Genomic DNA, 25,835 nt, shown 5'->3' on the forward strand with positions numbered 1-25,835 from the left:
CTTCCTTTCTTCTCTTTCTTTCTTTCTTTCTCTCCTCTCCTTTTCCTTTTCCTTCCTTCCTCCCTCCCCTCCCCTCCCCTCCCCTCCCCTCCCCTCCCTTCCCTTCCCCTTCCCTTTCCCCTTTCCCTTCCTTCCTTCCTTCCTTCCTTCCTTCCTTCCTTCCTTCCTTCCTTCCTTCCCTCCCTCCCTCCCTCCCTCCCTCCCTCCCTTCCTGTCTCTCTCTGTCTCTTTCCCCCTCCCCTTCTCTCTTTCTCTTTCTTTCTTTCCAGGGTCTTGCTCTATCACCCCGGCTAGAATGCAGTGACGTGATCCACAGCTCACTGCAGCTTTGACTTCCAGGGCTCCCCCGATCCTCCCACCCCAGGCTTCCAAGGAGCTGGAACCACAAGCGCACACCACCACTCCTGGCTAATTTTTGTATTTTTGGTAGAGATGGGGTTTCACCATGTTGCCCAGGTTGATCTCAAACTCCTGAGCTCAAGCAACCTGCCCACCTCGGCCTCCAAAAGTTCTGGGATTACGGGCATGAGCCACTGCGCCTGCCCCTGTAGTGGTAAAACTTTAGTCACAAAAAATCAGTTTCGTATCTGATTTTTAAATTCTTTTATATGAACTACTGTCATGTTTTTCAAATTGGTGGACATCTGTAGCTTCACTGAATTAGAATGATGCCAGTGAAATGAGAGACAATGGGGAAAAATTAGAAAAGTTCTTCTAAAATAAGGCAGAGAGTTTCAACTCTTAATCATTGAATTTTGAAAGCCCTCAGAATAAAAATATACCATATGCCCTGCCATAGTACTGTTTCACTCTGCTCTCTGGCCCAGCTAGATTCAAAATAGCCCTACATTTCTAAGTAAATAGTGCTTAATTTGAAACTGAGAAGCCCTACCACATCATGGAAATTCTTTATAGGTTGGAAAATATGTATATTATGTCATACTTTAGGTATATAATCTAGCCATATTCTGTAGCATAGCCTTGCTGCAGTTTATACTCAACAACCTTGAGTTCTTAAGAAAACATATTTGTATATTCCAAATGTTTGGTTTACCTTTCATAGGAAATATTAGCCAAAAGAAATACCCTGTATTTCAGGTAAAAACTTAGTGATAGGGAAATTTAAAAAGTGTTAGTCAAAAATCGAATGTTTGCCCTATCAGGGTTGCCATGCATGACTGTGCTGATTGTGTACTGCATAATTCCAGGGATACCTAAAACATACACAGAAATGTGAATGACACCCCTGGGGTTGAGCAACGCCTGGCAGCCCTGATTTTAAGTAAATAGTAAAGCTTTTGAAAATGCTCATTTTTTTTTTTCTGATTCACTACTGAAGACCAGTTGTGAGCTGCAGGAGGGCTTTTATTATTTTTCCTATTTTTTTGTGTATATGCAAGGTCCTTAGTTTTTTCCTCTCCATGTTGGTTCCAAAAGACTTCCTTACTGACTGAGCTTCAGCACACTGCTCTGGCATTCTCCCAGCTCTAAGTTTTCATGAGTCAGAGAAAATGTGTGCACTCTGAAAAGAAGCTTGTCAGACATGCTCAGCCAGCCCAGGGCTAATTTATGAAGTCCCTCTCTCCATTCTTCTTTTCCATCTACATTCTTACAGCCTACTGCTTGTACCTTTATTTAGCCCTGACTTCATCCTACCTGTGTTGGATGTTAGTTAGAGTTTGTTGTTTACATATCTGTGTTCCTTACTACCTTGAACTCTACTGCCCATCCCTGCTGTCCTGCTGCCACTGTGCCCTGCCCTTATCACCACCATAGCACTTAGCATGGTGCCTTGAATCTTCTGCTTGTCTGACCGTCCTCTTTTACCTTTCCATTCTTTGGTTTTCTTTTATTTTCTTTAGTCAGAAGGAAAATATGTGTTCTCTAAATGGGGAGAATAACTGGAGGAATGGGAAGAAAGCTCACCTCTGTAAAAGACCAAGAGTGGCCCTGCAGATAGTTCTGTTACTTGGTCACAACCCTCCATTTCCTCATTTACTCTTACTGTGGCCAGGCCTGGCCCAGATTTAATAAAACAACTTGAAGAGAGTGATATCATGAATTTTATACCAGTTTTAAGTTTTTAGTGATGCAGTTGATTTTGAAATGACAACAGTACAGATGGTTTTTGCAAGGATGTAAAAGAAACTAGTAACAGTGGTTGTCTTTTAGAAGGGGACTTGAATGGTTCTGGGATAGCAGGGAAAGTTTCACTATATACTTTTATATTACCTTTTGAATTGCATATTATGTAAATGTATTAGCTATTGAAATAGATACATAAAACTAACAAAAATGGAAGCAATTAAATAACTATACTTGAACTAAATTGATGCTGTAGAAAATTCTGTTAATTACAGCAAAGTGTTTGAATATATTTTTTCAAAGCTAGACCAGGAAGAGGAGAGGTATGATTATTCCCATTTTGTGTTAGAAATTTTGAAAATGTTTCATCATTTCCTGCATAAATAATATGAAAATTAAGTTTAGGTATGTGCTCCTTGTATAAAACTTATCCTTACTCTAAACACTCAACTCCTTCACTTTAGGGGTTTTTTTATTTATCTTCAATTGAATTTAGGGCCAATTTAAAGTGAAAATCTGACTTCTTAGTGACTGTATCTTGCAACTCTGCCTCTGCCTTGTGTGGAGTAACTTTATTGGGGAGGCCAGAGTTCCTAAGTGTTATCTACTTTGGTCTGTCCTTCCTGCCAGCAAGAGTAGGCAGTTATGACCTGAGGTTTAGATATTACACCAATAGAGATCTTCCATCTTAGACAATTTTCATACCATAGTGGTCTTTTTCTGATATTTTATAGGACCTATCTCTGTAGTCATTTCTGTACTTACAGTTATGCTATGTTCCTCTCAACACCTGCTAAAGCACTTATAGAGGCTCATGTTCAAGCAAATGACCTACATAGCAAGTCTGTGAGAAGCGGGGTATTGCATTTCTAATTCTGTATCTATTATCTGTTCATCTCTTTTTTGAAGAATCAGCAAACGTATGTCAAACTTTAGTACATCTAATGACACCATCATGTCATTGCCTGTAAATTTCCTCTATTCATGCCACAAACCAAGAAACAACTTTTTCATTTTTATAATTACTTCAAGTATGTGCTTGAGCGTGTTTATGTATTTAATGTATCCACCTTTAACTACCACAGAATTCATAATTATTTACTCAGGCATTTGAAAGTAAGAAAGTAACTGACATTTTTCTATTGAAAAGCATTTAATAATATTTTAGAATATTTTTTAATTTTTAAAAGCCTAATAAACATTATTTTTTTAAATGTTCTTTTTTACCTTTGCAAATAAAGCAAGATTGCAAATAAAAAGATTTTTACAGTAACATTTTTTATCACTTTGAAATAAAGGGGATAAAAGAGATTAAAGTAATAAAAATGTTGATTATTATAACCATGTTAAGTAATAGAAAACACAATTTAAACAGAATTAACACACTGATATGAAGCTTCATATTTTTAATTTAAGTTTAATTATATTTAATACAATTTACACATGAATACATTCTCATAGATAGTTCAAAAACTGCCAGTAAGGATATTCCATGCCTTTTCCTTTACATTTAAAATACACACACAGGGTGGGCATGGTGGCTCACATCTGTAGTCCCAGCACTTTGGGAGGCTGGGGTGGGCCGATAACTTGAGCCCAGAAGTTTGAGACCAGCGTGGGCAACATGGTGAAAGCCCATCTCTACCAAAAATACAAAAATTAGCTGGGCGTGGTGATGTGTGCCTGTAGTCCCAGGTACTCGGGAGGCTGATGTGCGAGGATTACCTGAGACAGGGAAGTCAAGGCTGTAGTAAGCCATGGATGGCACCACTGCACCCCAGCCTAGGTGACAGAGTGAGACCCTGTCTCAAAATATACACACACACACACATACACACACACACATACACACACACGATATGTTGTTTGATACGGCAGCCACTAGCCACATGTGGCTATTGAGCACTTGAAATGTGGCTAGTTTGAATTGAGGTGTAGGTATAAAATATACGCTGGATTGTGAGGACGTACTACAAAAAATGAACGTAAAATATCTCCATCATTTTAATATTCGCATATTAAAATGATAGTTTTTAATATATTGGGTTAAATTAAATATTAAAGTTTAATTTCATCGTTTCTTCTTTTTAAAATATAGTTCAAATTTAAAATTATTTGGTGTGTAATTGTGTCTTGCATTCTATTTCTATTAGGCAGTACTGTATATAGGTATATACATGCAAACATTTGATTTGTGGACATCTTTTTTTTTTTGTTTTTTTGAGACAGAGTCTTGCTGTGTCGCCTAGGCTGAAGTACAGTGGCGCAATCTCGGCTCACTGCAACCTCCGCCTCCCGGGTTCAAGCAATTCTCCTGCCTCAGCCTCTAGAGTAGCTGGGATTACAGGCACCCACCATCATGCCTGGCTAATTTTCGTATTTTTGTAGAGACAGGGTTTTACCATGTTGACCAGGCTGGTCTTGAACTCCTGACCTCAGGTGATCCACCCTCCCCGGCCTCCCAAAGTGTTGGGATTACAGGCGTGAGCCACCACACCTGGCGATTTGTGGACATCTTAAAATCACAAATGCAATAATGTTGTCCTTTTTTCAAACTTACTTTTTTCACTTAACATATGTCTTACAGATTCTTTCCTATTAGTATACTTAAATGAACCTCATTCTTTTTAACTGTGGCATAGTAATCCTTGGTATTAAAGTGTTCTAGGTTTATTTCAAGTTTTTTATATTGATGAACATTTAAGTTTTTACTTTTTCTTAGGAACATTGCTTCAGGAATGTCCTTGAACATGACTCTTTATGCATATATGGGAGCATATCTCTAGGATAGATACCTAGGGGGCCAGAAGATATTTGAAGTTTTTGATTATCTGGATATAGTCCTGTTCAAAGATTGTATTAGCTCAGAAAAGATGCTTATTTTTTATGGTTTTGTCATTTTTATAAATCATGTGCTGATTTTATTTTCTTTTTTTTGTTTTTTTGAGACAGGGTCTCACTCTGTTGCCCAGGCCACAGTGCAGTGGCACAATCTTGGCTCACCTCAACCTCTGCCTCCTGGGCACAAGCAATCTTCTGCCACATCAGCCTTCTGAGTAGCTGGGATTACAGGCATGTACCACCACGCTCAGCTAATTTTTTGTATTTTTTGTAGAGATGGAGTTTCTCCATGTTGCCTAGGCTGTTCTCAAACCACTGGGCTCAAGTAATCCACCTGCCTCAGTCTCCCAAAGTTCTGGGATTACAGGCATGAACCACCATGCCCGGCCATGTGCTGACTTTTTATTTTTATTTTTATTTTTGTGTTGATTTTTTATTGTGGTAAAATATACATAATATATAATTTGCAATTTTAACAATTTTTAAGGGTACAGTTCAGTGGCATCAAGTGTATTCACATTGTTGTGCAACTGTCACCGTTATCCATTTCCAGAAGTTTCTTCATCTTCCCAAACTGAAACTCTATACCCATTAAACAATAACTCCTCATCTCCCTCTCCCCATAGTCCCTGGCAATCATCATTCTATTTTCTGTCTCTATTAATTTGACTACTCTATATACCTTACACAAGTGGAATTATATAATATTTGTTCTTTTTTGACTGGCTTATTTCACTTAGCATAATGTCCTCAAGGTTCATTCATGTTTGAGCATGTATCAGAATATCTTTCCTTTTAAAGCTGAATAATATTCCATTGTCTGTATATACCATATTTTGTTTATCCGTTCATCTATTGATGGACAGGTGGGTTGCTTCTACCTTTTGGCTATTGTGAATAACGCTGCTATGAACATGGGTGTACAAATATTTGTTCAAGTTCCTGCTTTCAGTCCTTTTGGGTATGTACCCAGCAGTGGAATTGCTGGATAATATGGTAATTCTATTTTTAATATTTTGAAGAAGTGCCCTACTATTTTCCACAGCAGCTGCACCATTTAACATTTCTACCAGCAATGCACAAGGGTTCCAGTTTCTTCACATCATCCCCAACTTGTTATTTTCTGTTTTTTTAATAATAACTATTATAATGAGTATGAAGTGGTATATCTTTGTGGCTTTAATTTGCATCTCTGATGATAGTGATATTGAGCATCTTTTCATGTGCTCATTGGCTAATTGCATATCTTATTTAGAGAAATGTCTCTTCAAGTTCTTTGCCCATCTTAAACTCAGGATTTTGTTTGTTTTTTTGCTGGTTTATATTTTAAGAGACAGCATATCACTATGTTGCCCAGGCTGGTCTCAAACTCCTGAGCTCAGGTGATCCTCCTGCCTCAGCCTCCTGAGTAGCTGGGATTACAAGTGTCAGCCACCATACCCACTAAAATCAGGTTGTTTTGTTGTTGAGTTGCAGGAATGCTTCATACATTTTGGACATTAATCCATTATTAGGTATATGATTTGCAAATATTTTCTCTCATTCCATGGGTTGCCTTCTTGGTAATAGCATCCTTTGATGCACAAAAGTTTTAAATTTTGAAGTCCAATTTACCTATTTTGTCTTTTGCCTTTGTTTTTTATGTCATATCTAAGAAATCCTTGTTAATTCCAATGTTATGAAGATTTTCCCTATGTTTTCTTGTTTTGGCTCTTAAGTTTAGGTCTTTGATCTTTTCTGAGATAACTTTTGTGTATGATCTAAGATAAAGGTCCAACCTCAGTCTTTTGCATATGGATATTCCATTTTCTTAACAGCTTTTGTTGAAAAGATTATCTTTCCTCATTGAAAATCATTTGACCATATACATGAGGGTTTATTTCTGGGCTCTTTACTCCATTGGTCTATATGCCTGTCTTTATGCCAGTACCACACTGTTTTGATTACTGTAGGTTTGTAGTAAGCTTTGAAATCAGGAAATGTGAGACCTCCAACTTTGTTTTTCTTATTCAAGATTGTTTTGGTCATTTGGAGATCCTTGAGATCCCATATAAATTTTAGAATGGGTTTTTCTATCTCTGCAAAAAATTTTTTTGGGATTTTGACAAAGGTTGTGTTGAGTCTGTAGATTGCTTTGGGTAGTATTGACATCTTAACCATATTGTCTTTCAATCTATGAATGCAGATGTCTTTCCATGGTCTCATCATTTTATACATTTTATATGTTGCTTAAGAGGGTCTTCTCAATGCTAAAGTTATAAATAATTTTTTCTATATTTTGTTTCAATAGATTTGTAGTTTGGGTTTACACATTTGTTTCCTTAAGTTAGCTGGGATATTTCCCCCAGTATGATAACTTTTTCCCATTTTATTGATACCACCTGAATACTCTGCCTTTTCCCTGGTAATTGAAATGCCACCTTTTTTGTAAACCAAAGCATAGGTTTGTTTTTAGATTTTTCTCTTCTATTTCACTGATCCATATATCTACTCTTGTGATATAGTTTTTACTTACCTTAATTTTATAGTAGCTTTTGATATCTGGTAGGGTAACTGTTTCCCCTCATTCTTCTTCTTTTTCTTTATTCCCTTTATTTTTATTATTATTATTCTTTTTCTTTATTCTTCATTCTTCTTTTTTTATTCTCTTTATTATTATTATTCCCCTCATTATTCTTCCTTTTCATTATTCTTTCTTCTTAAGGTTTTCCCATATATTTTCTCTTTCAGATGACTATTAGAATCAGCCTAACAAGTTCCAACAGACATATTATTGGAATTTTGATTGAGATTACATTTATTTGATGAATTAATCTTGGGAAACATGATTTTTATAATAATATGCCTTTGTGTTTTGAGGAAACATTATTTCTAGTATCTATATAGGAATATATATCACCATATATATTATATTATATTATATATTATCACCATAATCCCTAAGAAATTTTCTATTTACTTATATAATATTCAAGATTGCCATGTAGAATAGCTCTGTCCAATAGAACTTTCCATGATAATAAAAATGTTCTGTATCTGTGATGTCAAATAGGTAGCCACTTACCACATGTGTCTATTAAGCACCAGAAATGTGGCTAATGCAACTGAGGAAGTAAATTTTAAGTTTTATTTCATTTTGATTAATTTAAATGTAAATGGCCACATGTAGCTAATAGCTGTCATATTAGACAGTACGGCTTTTGAATGTATGAATAAATGTGTAACTGAACACTTTTGTAAGTAGTAGAGGTAGTGTAGCAAAGAATTATTGATACCTACTGTGTGAAAGACATTGTGTAAAGCATTGCAGACAGCCAAAAGGCCAAAAAATTAATACACATGAATTCCTAAATAAAAATCTAATCCAGGTATAAGACAATTTGTTTACAAATATTTCTGTTGTCAGAAACATTCAATTACAAAAATGTAGTGTGGATATTCATTAGAAAGGAAGTTCATGTCAAATTAAAGGAGCAAGAGAGGCTTTGTGGATGAAGTACTATTAGAAATTGGCCTTGAAGGAATTATTCAAAATTTAAAAGAAAGAAAGTAATGGAGGATTTCTGTTTTCTTAAATCTAGAGGAAATAGAGAAGAGGGAAAAGAATGTGGTATGTTTGGAGGATTAGTTCCCTTGGTTGCTGTAACAAATTACAAGTTTGGTAGCTTAAAACAACAAAAATGTATTCTCTCACAATTCTAGATGCCAGAAGTCCAAAAGCAATATGAGTGGTCTGAAATCAAGATGTCAGCAGAGCCACACTCCCTCTGGGGGCTCTAAGAGAAGTTCTATTCTTTGCCTCGTCCAGCTTCTAGTAGCTGCTGGCATTCCTGGTCACAACAGTCTCTGACCCTATTGTCACATTGTCTTCTCTTCTGTCTGTGTTCACATCTCCCATTGCCTCTGTCTTACAAGGATACATATGATTACATTTAGGGTCCACCTTCATAATTAAGAAAAACTTTTCATTTCAAGATCCTTTATTACATCTGTAGAGATGCCCCACTTTTATATTTTTGCCATGTAAGGTCACATTCACAGGCTCCAGAATTTAGGACATGGACATCTTTTGGGGCTCATTTTTCAGTGTACCACAAATATCCAATTTGCCTGGAGTTGGGGATTCCTGTGGCAGTAGGAATTATGATAACTGTCAGTCACTGAATGACTTGCACATGTAAGAGGTTATACCAAGTGCTCTATCTGTGCTATTCCATTTACTCATTACAAGAACACTGTGTAGGCATTAGGAGACGAGGGATGAATCTAAGGTGACTGTTTTCCACCTTTGATGACTGGGAAATGATGATTTACAGAAATTGTAGAGTCATGAGGAAAAATTGGTTACAAAGGAATAACAATAAATTTGACTTTGACTATGTTTAGTTTGAAGTCCCAATAGGCTGTGCCCAAGGAAAGATCAACCCCAAGTAGAAGCTTAAGGGCCCTACAAAGAATTCTTATAGTCTCTTCTATAATGTTTTACCTTGATTTCCCCTTTGGGTTGAAGAAACAAATTATAAGGAGCACTAAACTTGAAATCAGGAGACTTGGGTTCAAAACTTGCACTTACTAAATGGGTGAACTGGATAAATCATTTCACTTCTCTGAGCTTCAGTTTCTACATCTGTACAAGAGGAATAACAACTCCCCCTCCCATCACACACAGTTATTGTGAGGAATAAATGACATAACATATGTGATTTTTTAGTATATAGTCTGTTGTAAGCATTCAAATGTTTAATTTGAAGGTAATATGTCTTAAAGCTATCTGGATCCTAAGTAAAACTCTACATTATTTTTACAAATCTCTGATCAACTACTTTTCCCATTGTCCAAATGACCATTCTACACTTTTACCACTTAAGTGTTTTAAGTGCCACCCAAGACCAATTTGCTCTCTAGAAAGAGATGACCTAAACTCTACTTCATAGAAATAATTAAGGCCATCAAACATAAATCATTCAACTTTCTGCTCTCATATTTAAATGTTTACCTATATCTGTATCCATTTTACCTTGTTCCTTCGGACCTCAGAAGAAGTGATATCCTTTCTTTTGTCCCAAGTGAATACTTCTTTCAATATGTGCCCTAGATGCAATTTCCTTCATCCTTAGCTCCAGGTCACATAGTCAATGCCTGGTGGACATCTTCGTTTGGATATCTCATTCCAATTCAGAATATTGAAAACAGAGTCAGTTGTTTCTTCATCCATCTTCCCTACCATGTTCCTACCTCCTACTCCCTCAACTTCTATTTCCCATCTTGGTCACTGGCATTACCAGAAACTTGGGTAATTTTTGTCATGTTTTACTCCTTTCTTTCCTTTACTATACCTGTGGTTATTCCAATTAATGATCAAGTCATGGTAGGGCTCAGGTTCAGGCACTCATTCTGTCTCTCCTGAGCCCTCTATCCTTTTAATGTTTTCCCTCTAACTTCACTGCAGCTTTTGGTCTTGCTCAGATCATTCCTTTTCTGAAGTAGCCTCACTGCTTCTCGTCTTACTCCTCTCCAATCCACCCTTCACACTGCTGCCATAGGGATCTTTCTAAAATAGACCTACTCTTGGAACCCTTTGGGGCACTCCATTACAAACTCCCATTACAAAGTCCAAACTTTAAAGAATGACATTGTCTGACCCAGCCTACCACTTCCTGTTAGCCCCATTGAACTATACCCAATTCCCCAGAGGTATCCTGCTTTATATCCCTGTACCTGTGCTCCTTCTGTCTAAAGTCTGCAACCCCATTTCCTAACGCTGTTTGCCTGGTGAATGTCTGCTCATCTTGCATTACTTAGTTCAAGCTTATATCCCTTTTGAAACCTTGCCAGGCCTCCCCAGAAAGAACTGATAAGATCTTTTTGGAACCCCTGCTGTACCCTATACATGACTCTGTCATTTCCTCTGTAACCTGTTTGTTTCCCTGTACCAGCCTTCTTTGAGGACATGAAGTGTCTTGATCAGCTTTGTATCTTTAGTGTTTAACACAATGTCTGGCACAGAGAAGGTGCTCAAAAAACATTTATCAAATAAATGAATTAATTATAAAACTTTCAAAGTCATATGATGCCTTAGAGAAAGGAGTAAGGAAGAACTTATGTAATAACTTTTGGAGATAAATGGAAATATCTGATTATGAGCCTAAGAAGAATACACATTTACCTCCTAAATAAAGATAGTCATGGTCCAGAACTCTGGTCACAACCTACAGAAGATAAAGAAATTAATTGAATGGGCAAACCCCTCATAAGTCCCAGTAAAACATGAGACATTTCCCAGTGTGCTCTTGATGTGATTTCCTCCATCCTTAGATCCAGTTCACATAGTCAACGCCTGGTGAGCATCTTCATTTGGATATCTCACATCTAATTCAGAATCTTAAAAACAGAGTCAATTATTTCTCCATCTATCTTCCCCACCATTTTCCCACCTCCCACTCCCTCAACTTCTTCTATTTCCAATCTTGGTCAATGGCATTACCACAAACTTGGATAATTTTTGTCATGTTTTACTCCTTTCTTTCCTTTACTGTACCAACATATCAAGAAAGCTTACAGCTCCACTGGTGTTGGACGTAAGTATTCTCTCAAAGCATTTGCTTTCTTACTGCTTATTCATCACAATGTTAACATAAACTTCATTTATGTTAATAGCATTTATTTTATAATTACTGTTGATCTACCTTTCATTGTGCCAAAGATATAAATGTTAAGGGAATCAAAACTAACATCAGTGGTATAACTTACTTTTAGGGACATAGATCCTTTGAACCATAGAAATCTTTGACCTGGAAACTGCCAAATCCAAAGATTCTAGACATAAACTTAACTACAAATTTATACTGGTGAGGACTGGTTTTCTCAAGGGAAAACATTTTGCCAGATCTGACTTGAAAAATAATTTCAAAGTGAGCAAAATTCACTACACTCACCCCAGGCACAAAACTCATCGTATTTCCTGGCTACCTGGGGCTGCCTGCTCCCTTGGTTCCCCATGCAGGTCTACCTCCTCATGCAAAACAAGTACCGTGCCCTGAACTGCCCTTCCTGTGTCACAACATATCTGTCTTTTTTCCAAAGCCTGTGAGGCTCTGCTTTTAATAGGCTGACACTTGGAGACCACTTTGTAAATTCACTTACACTAACATCATATTGAGTAAAAATTCCAGGGGAATTTACATTTTTAACAGGAGTAGGTTGGATACATAATACCTAACCATAAGAGCTAATCTAATAAATGGACATTTCCTACCATCTCATATATTTTCCATGTCTTTTCATGTTTCATTGTCTTTAAACATATTGAACTTTCTGCCTAGAGTAACCTCCCCCTGCTCCCACCACCATTTCCAGTCTGGTGAACTGCTGCTCTTCCTTCAATTCTCAGCTCAATGTCTCTCTTCTAAGGAGCCTTCTCTAAATTCCCCAGCCTCAGTTGGTCCCTTCCTCTGGACTTCTATAAAACTTTGTGTACTTGTCTCAATTTCTTTAATCTTTTATTCACTCTTCAGATGACTTCAAGGTGACTTCTACCCTCACCAACCCAATGCACTAAGGAAACCCCATGTGGTGAAATCAAGTGGACATATTTGAGTCCTCGTCTTCCTTGCCCTCTCAGCAACACCTAACACTATTGACCACCACCTTTTAATTTCTCCACTCCCTCTTCTTAAAACCCCCTTCCCCTGGCTTTCTCGACATGACAGTCTGCTAGTCTTCTTTTATCTCTCTCTTTCTCAGTCTCCTTTGTTGGCTCATCCTCTAACTCATCTCTAAATGTTAGATTTCCTTAGGCTATGTCATGATCCTTTCCCTTCCCACACTCTGATCTTTCAATAAGCAAACTCTTCCACACCCATGGCATTAGTTATCCTCCGTATGCTTATGACTTTCAAATTTACATCTCCAACCCAGACCTCTTTCCTGAACTTCAGACTTCCACAGATAGCCCCCGATTCAACATGTCCACGCGAAAGTTTTGTAGGCACTCCAAATTCAGCAGGTTCAAAACTCCCATTGTTCTCAACCTGAGAGAACAGCACCTCCATGCATGCAGTTAGCCAAACTAGAAACTGTGCAGTTATTATTGACCCATCTATCTCTCTCTTACCATGGTATCCAATTAGCGATCCTCCTGGCTCTACCTGCCAAATATATCTCTCAATTTTAACTTCTCTCCATCTCCACTGCCATGCAAGTTATCACCTGTCTACCACTGTAACTCATCACTTGTATCTGCCTGATGTCTCCAATACATTTCTGCACTGCAGGCAGAGTGCTCTTTGAAAATTCATTCATCAAAAAGTATTTATTGAGCCTTTACTGTGTTAAGGCACTTGCTATACAGTGATACAAACGTAACCAAGACATGCATGTTCCTAATCTCCTAGAACTCTATACAGTTCTGTGATTGGGAGACCTAACTTATTTGGGATGGAGAGAATTTCTCTGAGGAAATAATTTTTTTTTTATCTGGGATCTGAAGAATGAGTAGGAATCAACTAGGCAAAAAGGGAAGGCAATGGAGGGGAAAGAACATTTTAGGCAGAAGGAACATCATGTGCAAAGGTTTAGAATCAAGAGGAAGCAAGGTATGAGAAGCAAGATATGAGGCTAGGCACAGCCAGGGCCTGAGAAGCCATAACTCTAACTGGGAAATACTCAGGGGGTCTAGTAGCCCCTCAAACAGCCTGCCAAAGTAGATTAGTGAGTGGAGGTGTGAGCATTTTTCTGAGGAGAGAGTGCATAGCTTTCATCAGGGTCTGTGACACTTTCCCTCCCCTGAAAATGTAAAGAACTATGTCTGGGGTATGAAAGGCCATTTTTGGACTTTGTCCTAAAAGCAATGGATGACATTGGAAAGTATGAAGCCAAAAAGTAACACGACCAGATTGTAAAATTCATGGGGCAGGAATTTTTATCTCTTTTGTTCACTGATAGGTCCCAAACACCTAGAAGAGTGCCATGCACATAGCTGACACTCAATAAATAACTGCTGAATGAAATTGCTGAATGTCTATTTTGGCACTACATTGTATTGCATTATATTGTAATTGTGTACTTAGTGTCTCTCCTTTACAAGGCTCAATTCTGGGAAACCAACTATGTCTCATTGATCTTTGTATTACTAGAGATATGTTTTTCGTGCCCAGCTCATGGCCTGGCTTAAAATCAGTTTCATTTATGCGTTCATTCATTCAGCCAATAATTAAAGAGCATCTACCAGATGGCAGGAACTGAGAATACACAAATGATGAAAATATTGGGGCTAGGCGCAGTGGCTCATGCCTGTAATCTCAGCACTTTGGGAGGACAACGCATGTGGATCACCTGAAGTCAGGAGTTTGAGACTAGCCTGGCCAATATGGTAAAACCCTGTCTCTACTAAAAATACAAAAATTAGCTGGGCATGGTGGCAGGTACCTGTAATCCCAGCTATTTGGGAGGCTGAGGCATGAGAATTGCTTGAACCTGGGAGATGGAGGTTGCAGGGAGCCGAGATTGCACGACTGTACTCTAGCCTGGGCGACAGAGTGAGACTCCGTTTCAAAAAAAAAAAAAAAAAAAAAATGGCACTAACCTCAAGGAGTTTATATTCTGGATGGGAAGACTACTAAGTAGGCCTGATAATACTGTATAGTAAATCCTACAAAAGGGGTAAGAACAGAACACAGCAGTGGGGGTGTCAGGGAAGCCCAGCAGGCAGAAGAAACTATGGAGCTGCCCCTGGGCCAAACAAAGAAGAGAGGAGCAAAGCGTGGGAGTGGGCATTAAAGATAAAGTCCAGAGTGGGGCAAGCAGGGCCCATTAGTGGTTAAGTGTGGGGGAAGATGGAGCTGCAGAAATAGGCCAAGGCCATAAAGCACCTAGACTTTATTCTGAGGTCCATGGGAAGTTATCCATGGATGACTGATGAGGCAGAAGAGTGATGTGGTCAGATCTGCATATGCTCCAGAGTATAGAATGGATTGGAGAAGCAGTCATAGTGGGAGTAGGGACCAGTGATTGGGAGATGATGTTTGCCTGCACTAAAGAAGTAATGGGAATAGAGGACAATGGATGGATTTGAGAGCTATTAAGGAGGTAGGATCAAAAGGAATTAGTGATTAATTAGATGCTAGCATGAGAATGATGGAGTAGTCGTGGATGATTCTCTGATTTTTAACTTGGACACCTTGGGTGAGTGAGAACGAAGATTGGGTAAGGCTTAGAGAAGCAGATGATGAATTCCAATTTGGGCAGACAGCACTTGAGTTTTCTTTGGAATACCTATGTGGAGACTTTTAGTCGGCAGTTGGATACACTCATGGATCTGAAGTTCAGAAGGAAGATCTAGGCTGTAAACATAAATGTGGGGGTCTTTGCTTATGAATGGTAATTGATTCCTAGAAGTGGATAAGATCACTCAGGGAAGGTGTGGAGAATAAGGAGAAAGACAGCCAAAGACAGAACTTTGGGAGAACATTCAAGTAACAAGCATTTTTAAAGGGAGTGAATAAAGGAATAAGTGATTAAAAAGAGTCATTTAGAAGAAGGGATCCCTTCTAGAGCTTCCCAAATACTGCTACCAAATCAGCTGGGTATCCTATTTGTGCTTAAGGCAAAGCCTACTTTTTGGCTTCCCAAATGGAGAATATGTTACTAAACCAAAGATGGAAAGTAGGGCAACATCATGTACAGAAAGCATATCTTCAGGGCTTTTTTCAGATACATATGTGGATACTCTACTCCTGAGGCTGTATTGGTAAACAGATCATAGTAGCGTCTTGTTAGTCTGCATCAGGAAACACTTAATAATTAAAAAAGAAACACTTTAAAAAGCTGTATGTTTAAAATATAATATGAAAAGTATTAGAAGTCGTTTGATGATCATCTGATGTTCAGATCATCCAGATAATCTTTCTAGCCTGCCTGATTACTGGCCGTTTGCTTGGCTTGTTGGCTTTGGCGTCAAGTGTACAAACTCAGCCAGTTGGAATACATCTGAAAAATATTTCTCAAATGTTCCTTTGTGTGGATGAATTTGTTGGTTTATATAGTGTGTATATGTTATTTGTCTATGTTAAGAAGTGTCCCCTGGCTGATAACATACTTGTTTTTCAGCCCATGAATTTTCTATAAACCATTGAGAGTTCCCAGGCCTCACTATTACCTTGAGATATTGAAGATATTTTGACTCACTGCAATAAAATTACAGTTCTGCAACTTGTAATTAAACTTTGGACTTATTTGAACAATGAAAGAAAAAGAGAACAAAAGTATTAAACCATCAGGTCAACTGGTCAGTTGAGAACTGGTACACTCATCTTCCCTTCTTTCATGTGTACCGAGATTTGATAGAAGTGAGGATAGTTTGGTTTGAATGGAAAGCATGGCCAAGCAACAAGCTAACTTTCACCAGATACATTTTTCCTACAGTCAAACCATAACAAATTCATCTCCCAGATAACAACTTGGTTTTTATGCTTTGACTTTTTGCGTTGCTATTTCCTTTCCTTTAGAGCAGCCCATTTCAAATTTTTACATGTAAGTAAACGAGTTATTTGAGGGGCTGCTCTATATATTTTCTCAGAGTTTTGTATAGCTACCAAAGGGAATTTGTGGTTTCTGGGATCAGAAATTCAACTGCTTTCTAAAACTGAAGGATGAATTAGTACTTAAGTTAGCCATTTTGATACCCAATCTTTGTTCCTAAATGGCACTTAAATATTTTATTTGCACTTCCACTATTTTGTTATAATAACATATCAATAATAATAACATGCCTCTCCTACAAAGGACAAAAAGGATAATTTTGGAAACTCTACTATATATTCTCACAAGTCTTGCTTTAAAAAAAAAATATATATATATATCTTATTCCATTTTCCTTCCAAAGAAAAAACACAGGACATGGAAAAACCTTTTCTCCCATCTAGTGGCTGGAAAATATATAAATGTCCTCTATGTGTTTCTTGGAATTCCAGGCATTAGGGATTGTTTGGCAGATTATAATATATCTAATTATTCACCCAGTTAAGCAAAAATAAGTTCTAAAATGTTTACCAAAGCCAAACTCAATGGCAAAATATGTATCTATAATGATTCACTAACCAACTGCCCTTTCATCAATAACATTCACCTCAGTAGAAAGGTTATAGTTCTTCTTAATTCATTATTCTGAACATACGATAGAAAAGACAGGGCAGTATGTCTCTGCTACCTGAAATTGGGACTTAAATTACATTTGCCTCTAAAGCAGTCAGTGCCCTAGATCTCTCCTAAACCTTAATTGCTTCTTGTTGGCCCCACACCTTAACAAGCCTTCTCTCAAGAGTTGGATGTGTTGAATTCACTAGAGAGAGCCAAGAAACTGTCTCAGAAACTGGTTGCCTCCAAGGGACCTCATCTCCTGAAACTTGGAATACCAGACTCTGATACTGGCAGCAGGGCCTCTGTGCAGGGCCAAACCAGCCCACAGGAAAGCAGGTTTGGATCCGTTATGCAGCTTGAGGGATTAATGCTTGGTCTACCTGTCTTATATATGTCTTGTGCAGATGTCAAAATCTCTGCTGAATTGTGCCTCTCTCCGGTGATTCTCACAGATTCAAAGAATGAATTTTGTGTGCAGTCAGCAAAGTTCTGAGTGCTCCAGGAAGAAGAGGAAGGTCAGTGAACCAGTGAAGGTCTTCATCCCTAACAGAAAATGAAAGCTAAATACTCCTTCTACATTTATTTTAAAATAAGTTTATTTTGTAAAAACATGCATAAACTGTCTTAGCAGGAAAGTAAATTCCTGTTACCAAAACCTTTTTCTAAATTTTTTGCTCAATTTTTTTGTCAGTTACTAAGTGCTAAATTACTGGCCAAGTAGGACATGAGTCCACTTTGCCACAAGGAAAGAGGGTCAATAGGGCTGCCTCTGGATAGCATTACTTCAAAGCTGGGTTAGAGATGAGGCACCTTTTATATTATATTTGTAAAAGAACCACAGCAGTTATTTTGGAAAGAAGCTGTTGTTCTCAAAGGAAAGAAGGATTTTTTTTGCATAATTAAACTCTTCAGGTATTTAGACTACTGTGAAATGTTTTGACTTGTCGTAACCTGTATACTGGAATCCCTCTCTAGCTGTATTAAAAATTCCCACAGAATTGCATAGGATGTGTGTGGAGGTGCTTATCCAGGTGTGATTTGTGTGTTAACCTCAGTCACAAGGTTGATCAGCTAATTGTGGGACCAAAATGTGCCCTGCCTCAACTCTGGCCCCAGGCCCTGTTCTGTTAGCCAATCTGAAACAGGGAACATGCTGCAGTTCAGGAGTCTGGCTCTTTTCTTAAGACCTATATTAAATATTTCCCAAGAAGCACTTCAGTTTATCAGTCTGTAACCTGCAAATGATGCTAGTAGTTCCTTCCTTATTCTGGAAGAATTTGGATAGACTTAATTGATGATTAGTATGAGATGAACAATAAATGACTTAAAGTGTTATTTCTATTATTTATATAACATGAGATTTAGTAACTTATAAAATGAGGTTTAGTAATTTAACTTAAATGGATAGGACCAATAAGTTAAATGTTAAGTGTGTGACTTATGGTTAAATAAAATGAAAATACAAGACTTTTTTTTTTTTTTTTTGCTCGTCTTTTTTCACACAGAAAGGAAAAGTTTCTTTGCTAACATCAGTATCTCTCCAAATGTAAAGTGTAGTGAGAACATCAATAACTGGAGTGCTTGTTAAAATATGGATTACTAGGCCTGCCTCATTTCTACTAGGTTCAGGCACTGTGGAAAACTCTCCAGATTCTAACACACACACACACACACACACACACACACACACACACACACACACAAAATGGAGAACCAGCGACTTCTGACCCAGACTAAAGTGAATCTCTGTAGGAAAATCCCCAGGGAGCCTCCCTGTTCAGCACTGCCCCTTGCCAGACTCTCAGCCATTCTTGACTATCTAGGGCAGCCTACCAAACTGGGGTCTTAAATTGGGCTATAGCACTGGGGCCTGCAGGCAAGGAGGAGCATTTCCCCTTCTTTTAGCATATTAAGTGGACTCATGAAAGCCTGCTCTGCCACTGAAAGAAGGAGGGGAAAGGTATTGGACTTATATCCTTGATAGAATTGTAGACTGAGTCACTATAATTTCTTTGAAGAGAATCACATAAAGAGATTAGCTGTCTAGTACAGGAATTAGGTTTGTGTCTCTCCAGAGAGAAGGTCTAACAGCAAGTTGGTAAAGGCTATAGGAGATCAATTTATAAGGAGGAGCTTTTTTTTTTTTTTTCAGCATGATCTCAGCTCACAGCAACATTGACCTCCCAGGCTCAAGTGATCCTCCCACCTCAGCCTCTGGACTGGCTGGGACTACAAGCATGTGCCACTATGCCTGGCTAATTTTTGTGTCTTTTGTAGAGATGGGGTTTCGCCATGTTGTCCAGGCTGGTCTCGAACTCCTGACTTCAAGTAATCCAGACATCTCAGCCTCCCAAAGTGCTAGGATTACAGGCATGAGCCACCACACCCAGCCCAGGAGGAGCTTTTTAACTCTACAATTGTCAATTGTCAAAATTTTGAAATGGGCTACCTTGTGAGTTAGTGAGCTTGTCTTCACTGCAGGTATTTGAACACAGAGGAGCTTCACAAAAACTCTATAAATGACTCTCAAAGCAAATTAGCACTACTGAGTAATTAGTTAATCTGGATTTCAAAAGGAACTATTTTGCTTCAAGGGGAATTGAGCTCATAATCTGTATTTGTGATTATCATAAACTTAGCCTAAGGCTGACAGATCCTTTAAGTCAAAGTCTCAAATCTGAATCTATCTAGAAAATTTCTATAGTGATTTTATTATCTCTATTAACACCTCTTTCCCCATCTGAACAGTCTCTATCACTGCCAGTAGGAGGACTGTGTGTTTCTGAGGCAGTGTGTATGTGAGACAACAGAGAAGTTTCTGGGCCTGTGCCCTTGGCTGGGCACACAGGGAAGGAGATCTGTTATCAGGAGAATCTGAGAACCGTGAAAATGTGAACTATCTGATTTTACACAGCAGAGCTCAAATATGCAACCAGCTATCAATATTGGAGTGTATTCAGTTCTATCTACTGAATGATTTATTAGAAGGAAAGAAATCTTTTCTCTATTCATTTTGGTTCTTAATTGTAATGGGATGAATAAACACAAGTGCATCAAGGAGCTGACACTTTAGTGAAAAGAATGAAAACAGGCCCCATGCTGGGATGCCTGAGCTGTTCTAGACCAGCCATTCCCTCACCCTGACTGTGCTTGGTTCATCAGTGTGATCACAAAGATTAGATGATGATAGTTGGAAACTGAGACATTATTAAATAAAAAGCTATGTAGGGGAAATTTGAATTTGGCTGTTTGGGGTTTTTCTGTCTTTACAGAAATTTGGTCTAGCTGGAAAGACATGGGTTAGGTTCATGATTGCCGCCAGCCTTTGAAGCCAGGCACCGAAACCACACCTTCATTTCCCCTCTTGCAGGTCCCTCTGCTGTCTGGGTCTTTTCATTCTCCAGCTCACCTCTTACAGGAAGAGGCTGGAAATGTTCATCAGTATCAAAGTTGCATTCACATGAGTTCAGAGTTGTGTGTGTGTTCATACAATTCCATTAACCATTAGAGCCAACTTTAATGTATCTTAAAATTGTCAATTTATGGTTTCAAACCCAACAGTATTGGATATTTAGGGACTTCCACAGAATATTATAATAAAATAATTCTCAGTTATAATCATCATTTAGAAAGAGGTCCCAAATAATAAAATGAAACTGAACACACTATGCATGCAAGAGTTGAGTCAAAGTCTGCTATGATGTAGGATTCTAGATTCTGTACAAGTGAGAAAATGCCTAAATGTATCCCCTTTAGACATTTTTAGTTTGTTTAAAGGAAAAAAAGGTAATATTTTCAGTGTGACTGTGTGATTTGTGTACTGAGGTCATGGCTGAGACTTGATGTATGATTTCCAGTTTTGATAGAGAAGGAGGACACCATTGTCTTGGTTAAAAAGAAAAAAGCTTTTATTAATGGGCCCTTGGGTTATCCATTGGTAAAGTCAAATTCCTATTTAGAAATGGCAAGACTTGAGGTCCTAAGGAGCTAATCTGCTCATATAATATCCCCTTGGGTGCACAATATCTCTGCAATTAGAGTTTTGCCATCTGGGAGGAGCAAACTCAGTCTTATAGTAGGTGGTGGCTCACAGGTACCACTGGCTATGTGTAAACTATTCCTTTGCAACCTGGCTGGAAGTTGCACATGAGATTTGCTCAACAGAGGATGTTGAGAAAGGGATTAGCCAGCGTTTCTGGTAATAGACTGATTTACTCAGCTTCAGGGCTTTTTCCTGTGTTATAATTCCATCATGTTATCCCAGAGCCTTTAGTAGTAAAGTAGTAAAGTTTCATTAAACTTTTATTTTATTTTATTTTGAGATGGTCTCACTCTGCCGCCCAGGCTGGAGTATAGCGGTGCAATCATGGCTTACTACAGCCTTGACCTCCCAGGTTCAAGTGATCCTCCCACCTCAGCCTCCCAAGTAGCTAGAACTACAGGTACATGCCACCATGCCCAGATAATTTTTGTATTTTTTAGTAGAGATGAGGTTTTGCCATGTTGCCCAGGCTGGTCTCAAACTCTTGGGCTCAAGCAATTTGCCCGCCTCAGCCTCCCAGAGTGCTGGGATTACAGATGTGAGCCACCATGCCCAGGCTCATTAAACATTTTAGTCTGTACTTACCTGTGCCATGAGGTTCAGCAGTACATGGGTTTTTCCATGGCAGGAGTGGAGAGGCAGGCTGCTTGAGATAGCCAGAAACATCTATGGGGCACTAGTGGAGCATTCCTTGGGGTCTCAGACACTTAGAAACCTGGTATAAGAGTGGATTTTAAGGGGTTGTTGTTTGGGTATTTCAGGACTCCTGAAGGCTGGTGAAGTCTGGAGCATCTAGGTTCCATATGGGTAATCACTAATTGGCTCTAGGGTAAGCAAGCAAAGTTAGTTTTTCATCTTCCTTTTAGCAAGGTAGTGAAGAAAAAGCCTAGGCTGCTAGATTCAAAACCTCTCATTTTCTAGATAAGATATTTCATCTCTCTACCCCCCAGCTTATTCGATCTATAAAATCTGAATAATAATTACACCTATTTCATATTTTTGTGAGATTTAAGCAAGCGGATTCAAGTAAACTGCCCTGCACACATATAGTCACTACTCAACAGATGTTCATCGTGATGGCTGCTTTTTAACTCTTAGTGTGTCCACTTTGTCTCCAGGAACTTAGGATTCCTTCTTTCTTCCCCTTCCCTTCCCTTCCCTTCCCTTCCCTTCCCTTCCCTTCCCTTCCCTTCCCTTTTTCTCTTCCCTTCTTCCCTTCTCTTCTTCCATTCCCTTCTTCCCTTCCTCCCTTCCTTTCTTCCCTTCCCTTCTTCCCTTCCCTTCCCTTCTTCCCTTCCCTTCCCTTCTTCCCTTCCCTTCTTCCCTTCCCTTCCCTTCCCTTCTTCCCCTCCCTTCCCTTCTTCCCTTCTCTTCTTCCCTTCTTCCCTTCCCTTCCCTTCCCTTCCCTTCCCTTCCCTTCCCTTCCCTTCCCTTTCCCTTTCCCTTCCCTTCCCTTTCCCTTTCCCTTCCCTCCCCTCCCCTTCCCTTCCCTTCCCTTCTCTTTTTGACAAGGTTTCATTCTATCACCCACGCTGGAGTGCAGTGGAACAATCTCGGCTCACTGCAGCCTCAACTTCCCAGGCTCAAGCAATTCTCTCACCTCAGCCTCCTCCTAAGTAGCTGGGACTACACACATGTGCTACTATGCTTGGCTAATTTTTGTGTTTTTTGTAGAGATGGGGTTTTGCCACGTTGCCCAGGCTGGTCTTGAACTCCTGGGCTCAAGCTATCTGCCCACCAAAAGTGCTGGGATTACAGGTGTGAGCCACTGCACCTGGCCACAGGAGTTTGGATTTCTATGCTGCTTTTTGCCTACCCAGAGCTCCTACATCAACATCCTGTCCAAGCCTGGGGTCAGCACTTGAACTGTACTTCCAATTGCGTCTGTTCTCAGAACCCTCCCCACTCCTTTCCCTAAATCGAAACTCCCTTTCCCTCGAGATAGTGCAATGGGAGAGAAGCATCAGATAAAGCTTAATATGCTGCCCTCCCACATTTGCATTTTAAAACAGAAGCTTGTTAATTAGAAAAATGAATCTCACCTAGGGATTGTGATATGAGAACAGACTGAATAAACAAGGAAGAAGAAAGTTTAAAGGGAACTTTGTAGCTCTCTTTAAATTTATGAAAGTCTGTCATAAAATGCAGGTAACCACAGACACATTCTGTGTTGTTCCAAAGCATAGAACATAGACCCAATGGGAGGACATCCCAGGGATGTGGATTTGGCCTCAACCTATTAAAGAATTTTCCCCCCATGCTCTAGCAAATTGCCTGGCACATGGAAGGCAATCAACATTTGACTGTTTTTGTTAGCAATGAGAACTGTCACATGGTGACTGCTTCTGGCTGTAATGAGTTCCTTATCACCGGAAGTGTTCAAGACTAGTTGTCCAAGATGTTGTCCATTCGGATAAGAATTGAACCAACTGAATACTGTAGTCTCTTCTAGCTATAAAACTCAGTGACACTTCTATAACTAGTTGAATTTCAATGGAGATTTTAGAGCAAAGGAACATTTTATCAATCCTTTTTCCAAAAGGCAGAAAAGTGGTTAAAGCTGAGGGTTCTGGATTAGACACTATCTGGGTTCAAACCCTGGTCATCCTATTTACTAGCTGTGTGACTCTGTGTGACAATTTTAATGTTTTACTTGCTATCTCTGTACATTGGCTTCCTTATCTGTGAAATGGGGGCAATAGTAGTGTCTTTCTCACAGAGCTATTGTGAGAGCTCAGTGAGTTAATACAGGAAAAGCACCTAGAAGAATAGCTGGCACATAGAAAGTTAATTTTCAATAAACATTAGTTATGAGGTATCATCTGATACTCTTGCCACTTCTACAGCTTTTTACATCTTTTCAGTACATGGAGGGAGATCCTTTGTAGCATAATTGACCCTGACCTTGTTTTTTCCTAAATCAGATGCCAGCCATGGCCACTGTGATTAACCAGTGGACTTTCTATCTCCTAAAAGCAAGCTTTAAAGCTAAACAAGCAGACAGGGCTGGTGACGTGCAGTTTATAAAGGATCTGCCAATGAAACACAATCATGGCTGTGGACACCCTAACCCTGCTATGTGCCTGACAAGTGATAGATAACCAGTAAATATTTGTTGAATGAGCTGGCTGCGGTGGTGTGTGTCTGTTGTCCCAGCTACTCAGGAGGCTGAGGTGGGAGGATTGCTTGAGCCCAAGAGTTTGAGACCAGCCTGGGTAACACAGCAAGATTCCATCTTTAAAAAATAAACAAATAAACAAAAATAAAATATGTGTTGAATGAATAGATTAACTCGGTAGGGTTTTGTTATTTTTATTTATTTATTTTTGATTAGGTAATACATTCACATGGTTTAAAATTCAAAAAGAACAAAAGGATATATAAAGAAAAACCTCCCTCCCACCCAGTCCCTCAGCCATCCAGTTCCCTTCCCCATAGGGAGCTAACATAAACACTTTCTCATATGTCTTTCCAGAGCTATTTTAGGCATAAACAAGCAAACATACTTGCTTACGCACATTTATTTCTTTCCCTCCCTTTTAAACAAATGGCTCATATACTGTTCTAGGCATGATTATTGAAGTAGCCCCAGAAATGGGAGTGAGCATAGGTATGCCAAGGAGGAATTAAAAAAGAAAGAGCTCAGGGACAGAAAAATCAACCAGGAGACTATTACATTAATACAGATGTAAGGCGATTAGAGCCTGGACTAGTATATTAAATGGGATAATCAGAGAAAGAATTGTTTGAATGTTTTTTAACTTACACTGGGGTAACCACTATATAGAGTGTTTCTGTCACCCCAGAAGTTCCCTTGTGTCCCTTTGCCGGCAGCCCACCCTCCCCAGGCCCAGGCACCCACACCTCTGCTTTGTCAGAGTTTTTCAGCTTTCGTGTCACAAGCCTGCATGCCCGTGGTGGGACCTCCACTCAGCAGAGTTAATCACAATACCAGTCAACATCAGTGGCACTTACTCCAGGCCAGACACTCCATTAAGCACCTACATGTGCTCATGCATTTAATCCTCTTCACCAACTGAAGCAGGTACTGCTTTTATCTCAATTTCGGATAAGATATCTAAGATACAGAGAAGTTAAATCACTTGCTGAACGTCACACAGTACATAGCAAAGTCAGAATTTCGAACCCAGAGCAATCGGCTTCCAGTGACCATATGTAAAAATAATATAAGAAAATATTCAGACCCCCACAGAAAGAGTTCATTGCTATTCATCAAGATTCAGAGGGAAGACCAATCCTTAGTAGGTTGATATAGAAGGAAGTTGTCCAGAAGCCTTCAAGTGTACTTTTAACTTGTCAGTTAAAAGAAAGCCAGTAGCCTTACTTCATAAGCATTAGCCAGTGGGCAGAATTTCACTTCATTCCCCTGCATTCAATGTGCACACCCCCATAATGTTTTCTTCTAAGAAATTATAACATTTAGAACTATCTCTGTATGTTAAAGAATTGGTGTGGTCAGGGCATTACTGAGAATGACAAGTATCTCTGCCTATCTGTGGGTCCCAGAATACGCATGTCATTCTGAAACCACAAGGAATGCGGTTAAATCCTCTGGTCACATCTCTCAACAAAGATTTAGCTGTTTCACTGTTGCCTCCAAAGAGCTTTTTTCCTGGACTAAGATGTTAATTCACAGTGATGTCTACTAATAGGTCTTCCATAAAGAGGAGTCTATTAAAGGAATTAATTACATTACATGTTCAGAAACTTC

At 39.0% G+C, this 25,835-nt stretch overlaps 1 protein-coding gene across 3 annotated transcripts in view; it reads left to right on the forward strand.

Moving 5' to 3' along the window:
• HORMAD2 (HORMA domain containing 2) overlaps positions 1-18,528 on the forward strand; it is a 97,982-nt gene extending 79,454 nt beyond the window's left edge. For 2 of the 3 annotated variants that reach the window (XM_012508090.1, XM_030816087.1), the window contains one exon: positions 17,514-18,528. In XM_012508090.1, the coding sequence (XP_012363544.1) occupies positions 17,514-17,618 (105 nt within the window). In that variant the 3' untranslated portion in view covers positions 17,619-18,528. The remainder of the gene's footprint in view (positions 1-17,513) is intronic. The other variant, XM_003258062.3, reaches the window with a different exon arrangement.
• The last annotated feature ends 7,307 nt before the right edge of the window (positions 18,529-25,835 follow it).

This window comes from Nomascus leucogenys, chromosome 7b (assembly GCF_006542625.1).
Source record: "Nomascus leucogenys isolate Asia chromosome 7b, Asia_NLE_v1, whole genome shotgun sequence".
NCBI classification, from domain to species: Eukaryota; Metazoa; Chordata; class Mammalia; order Primates; family Hylobatidae; genus Nomascus; species Nomascus leucogenys.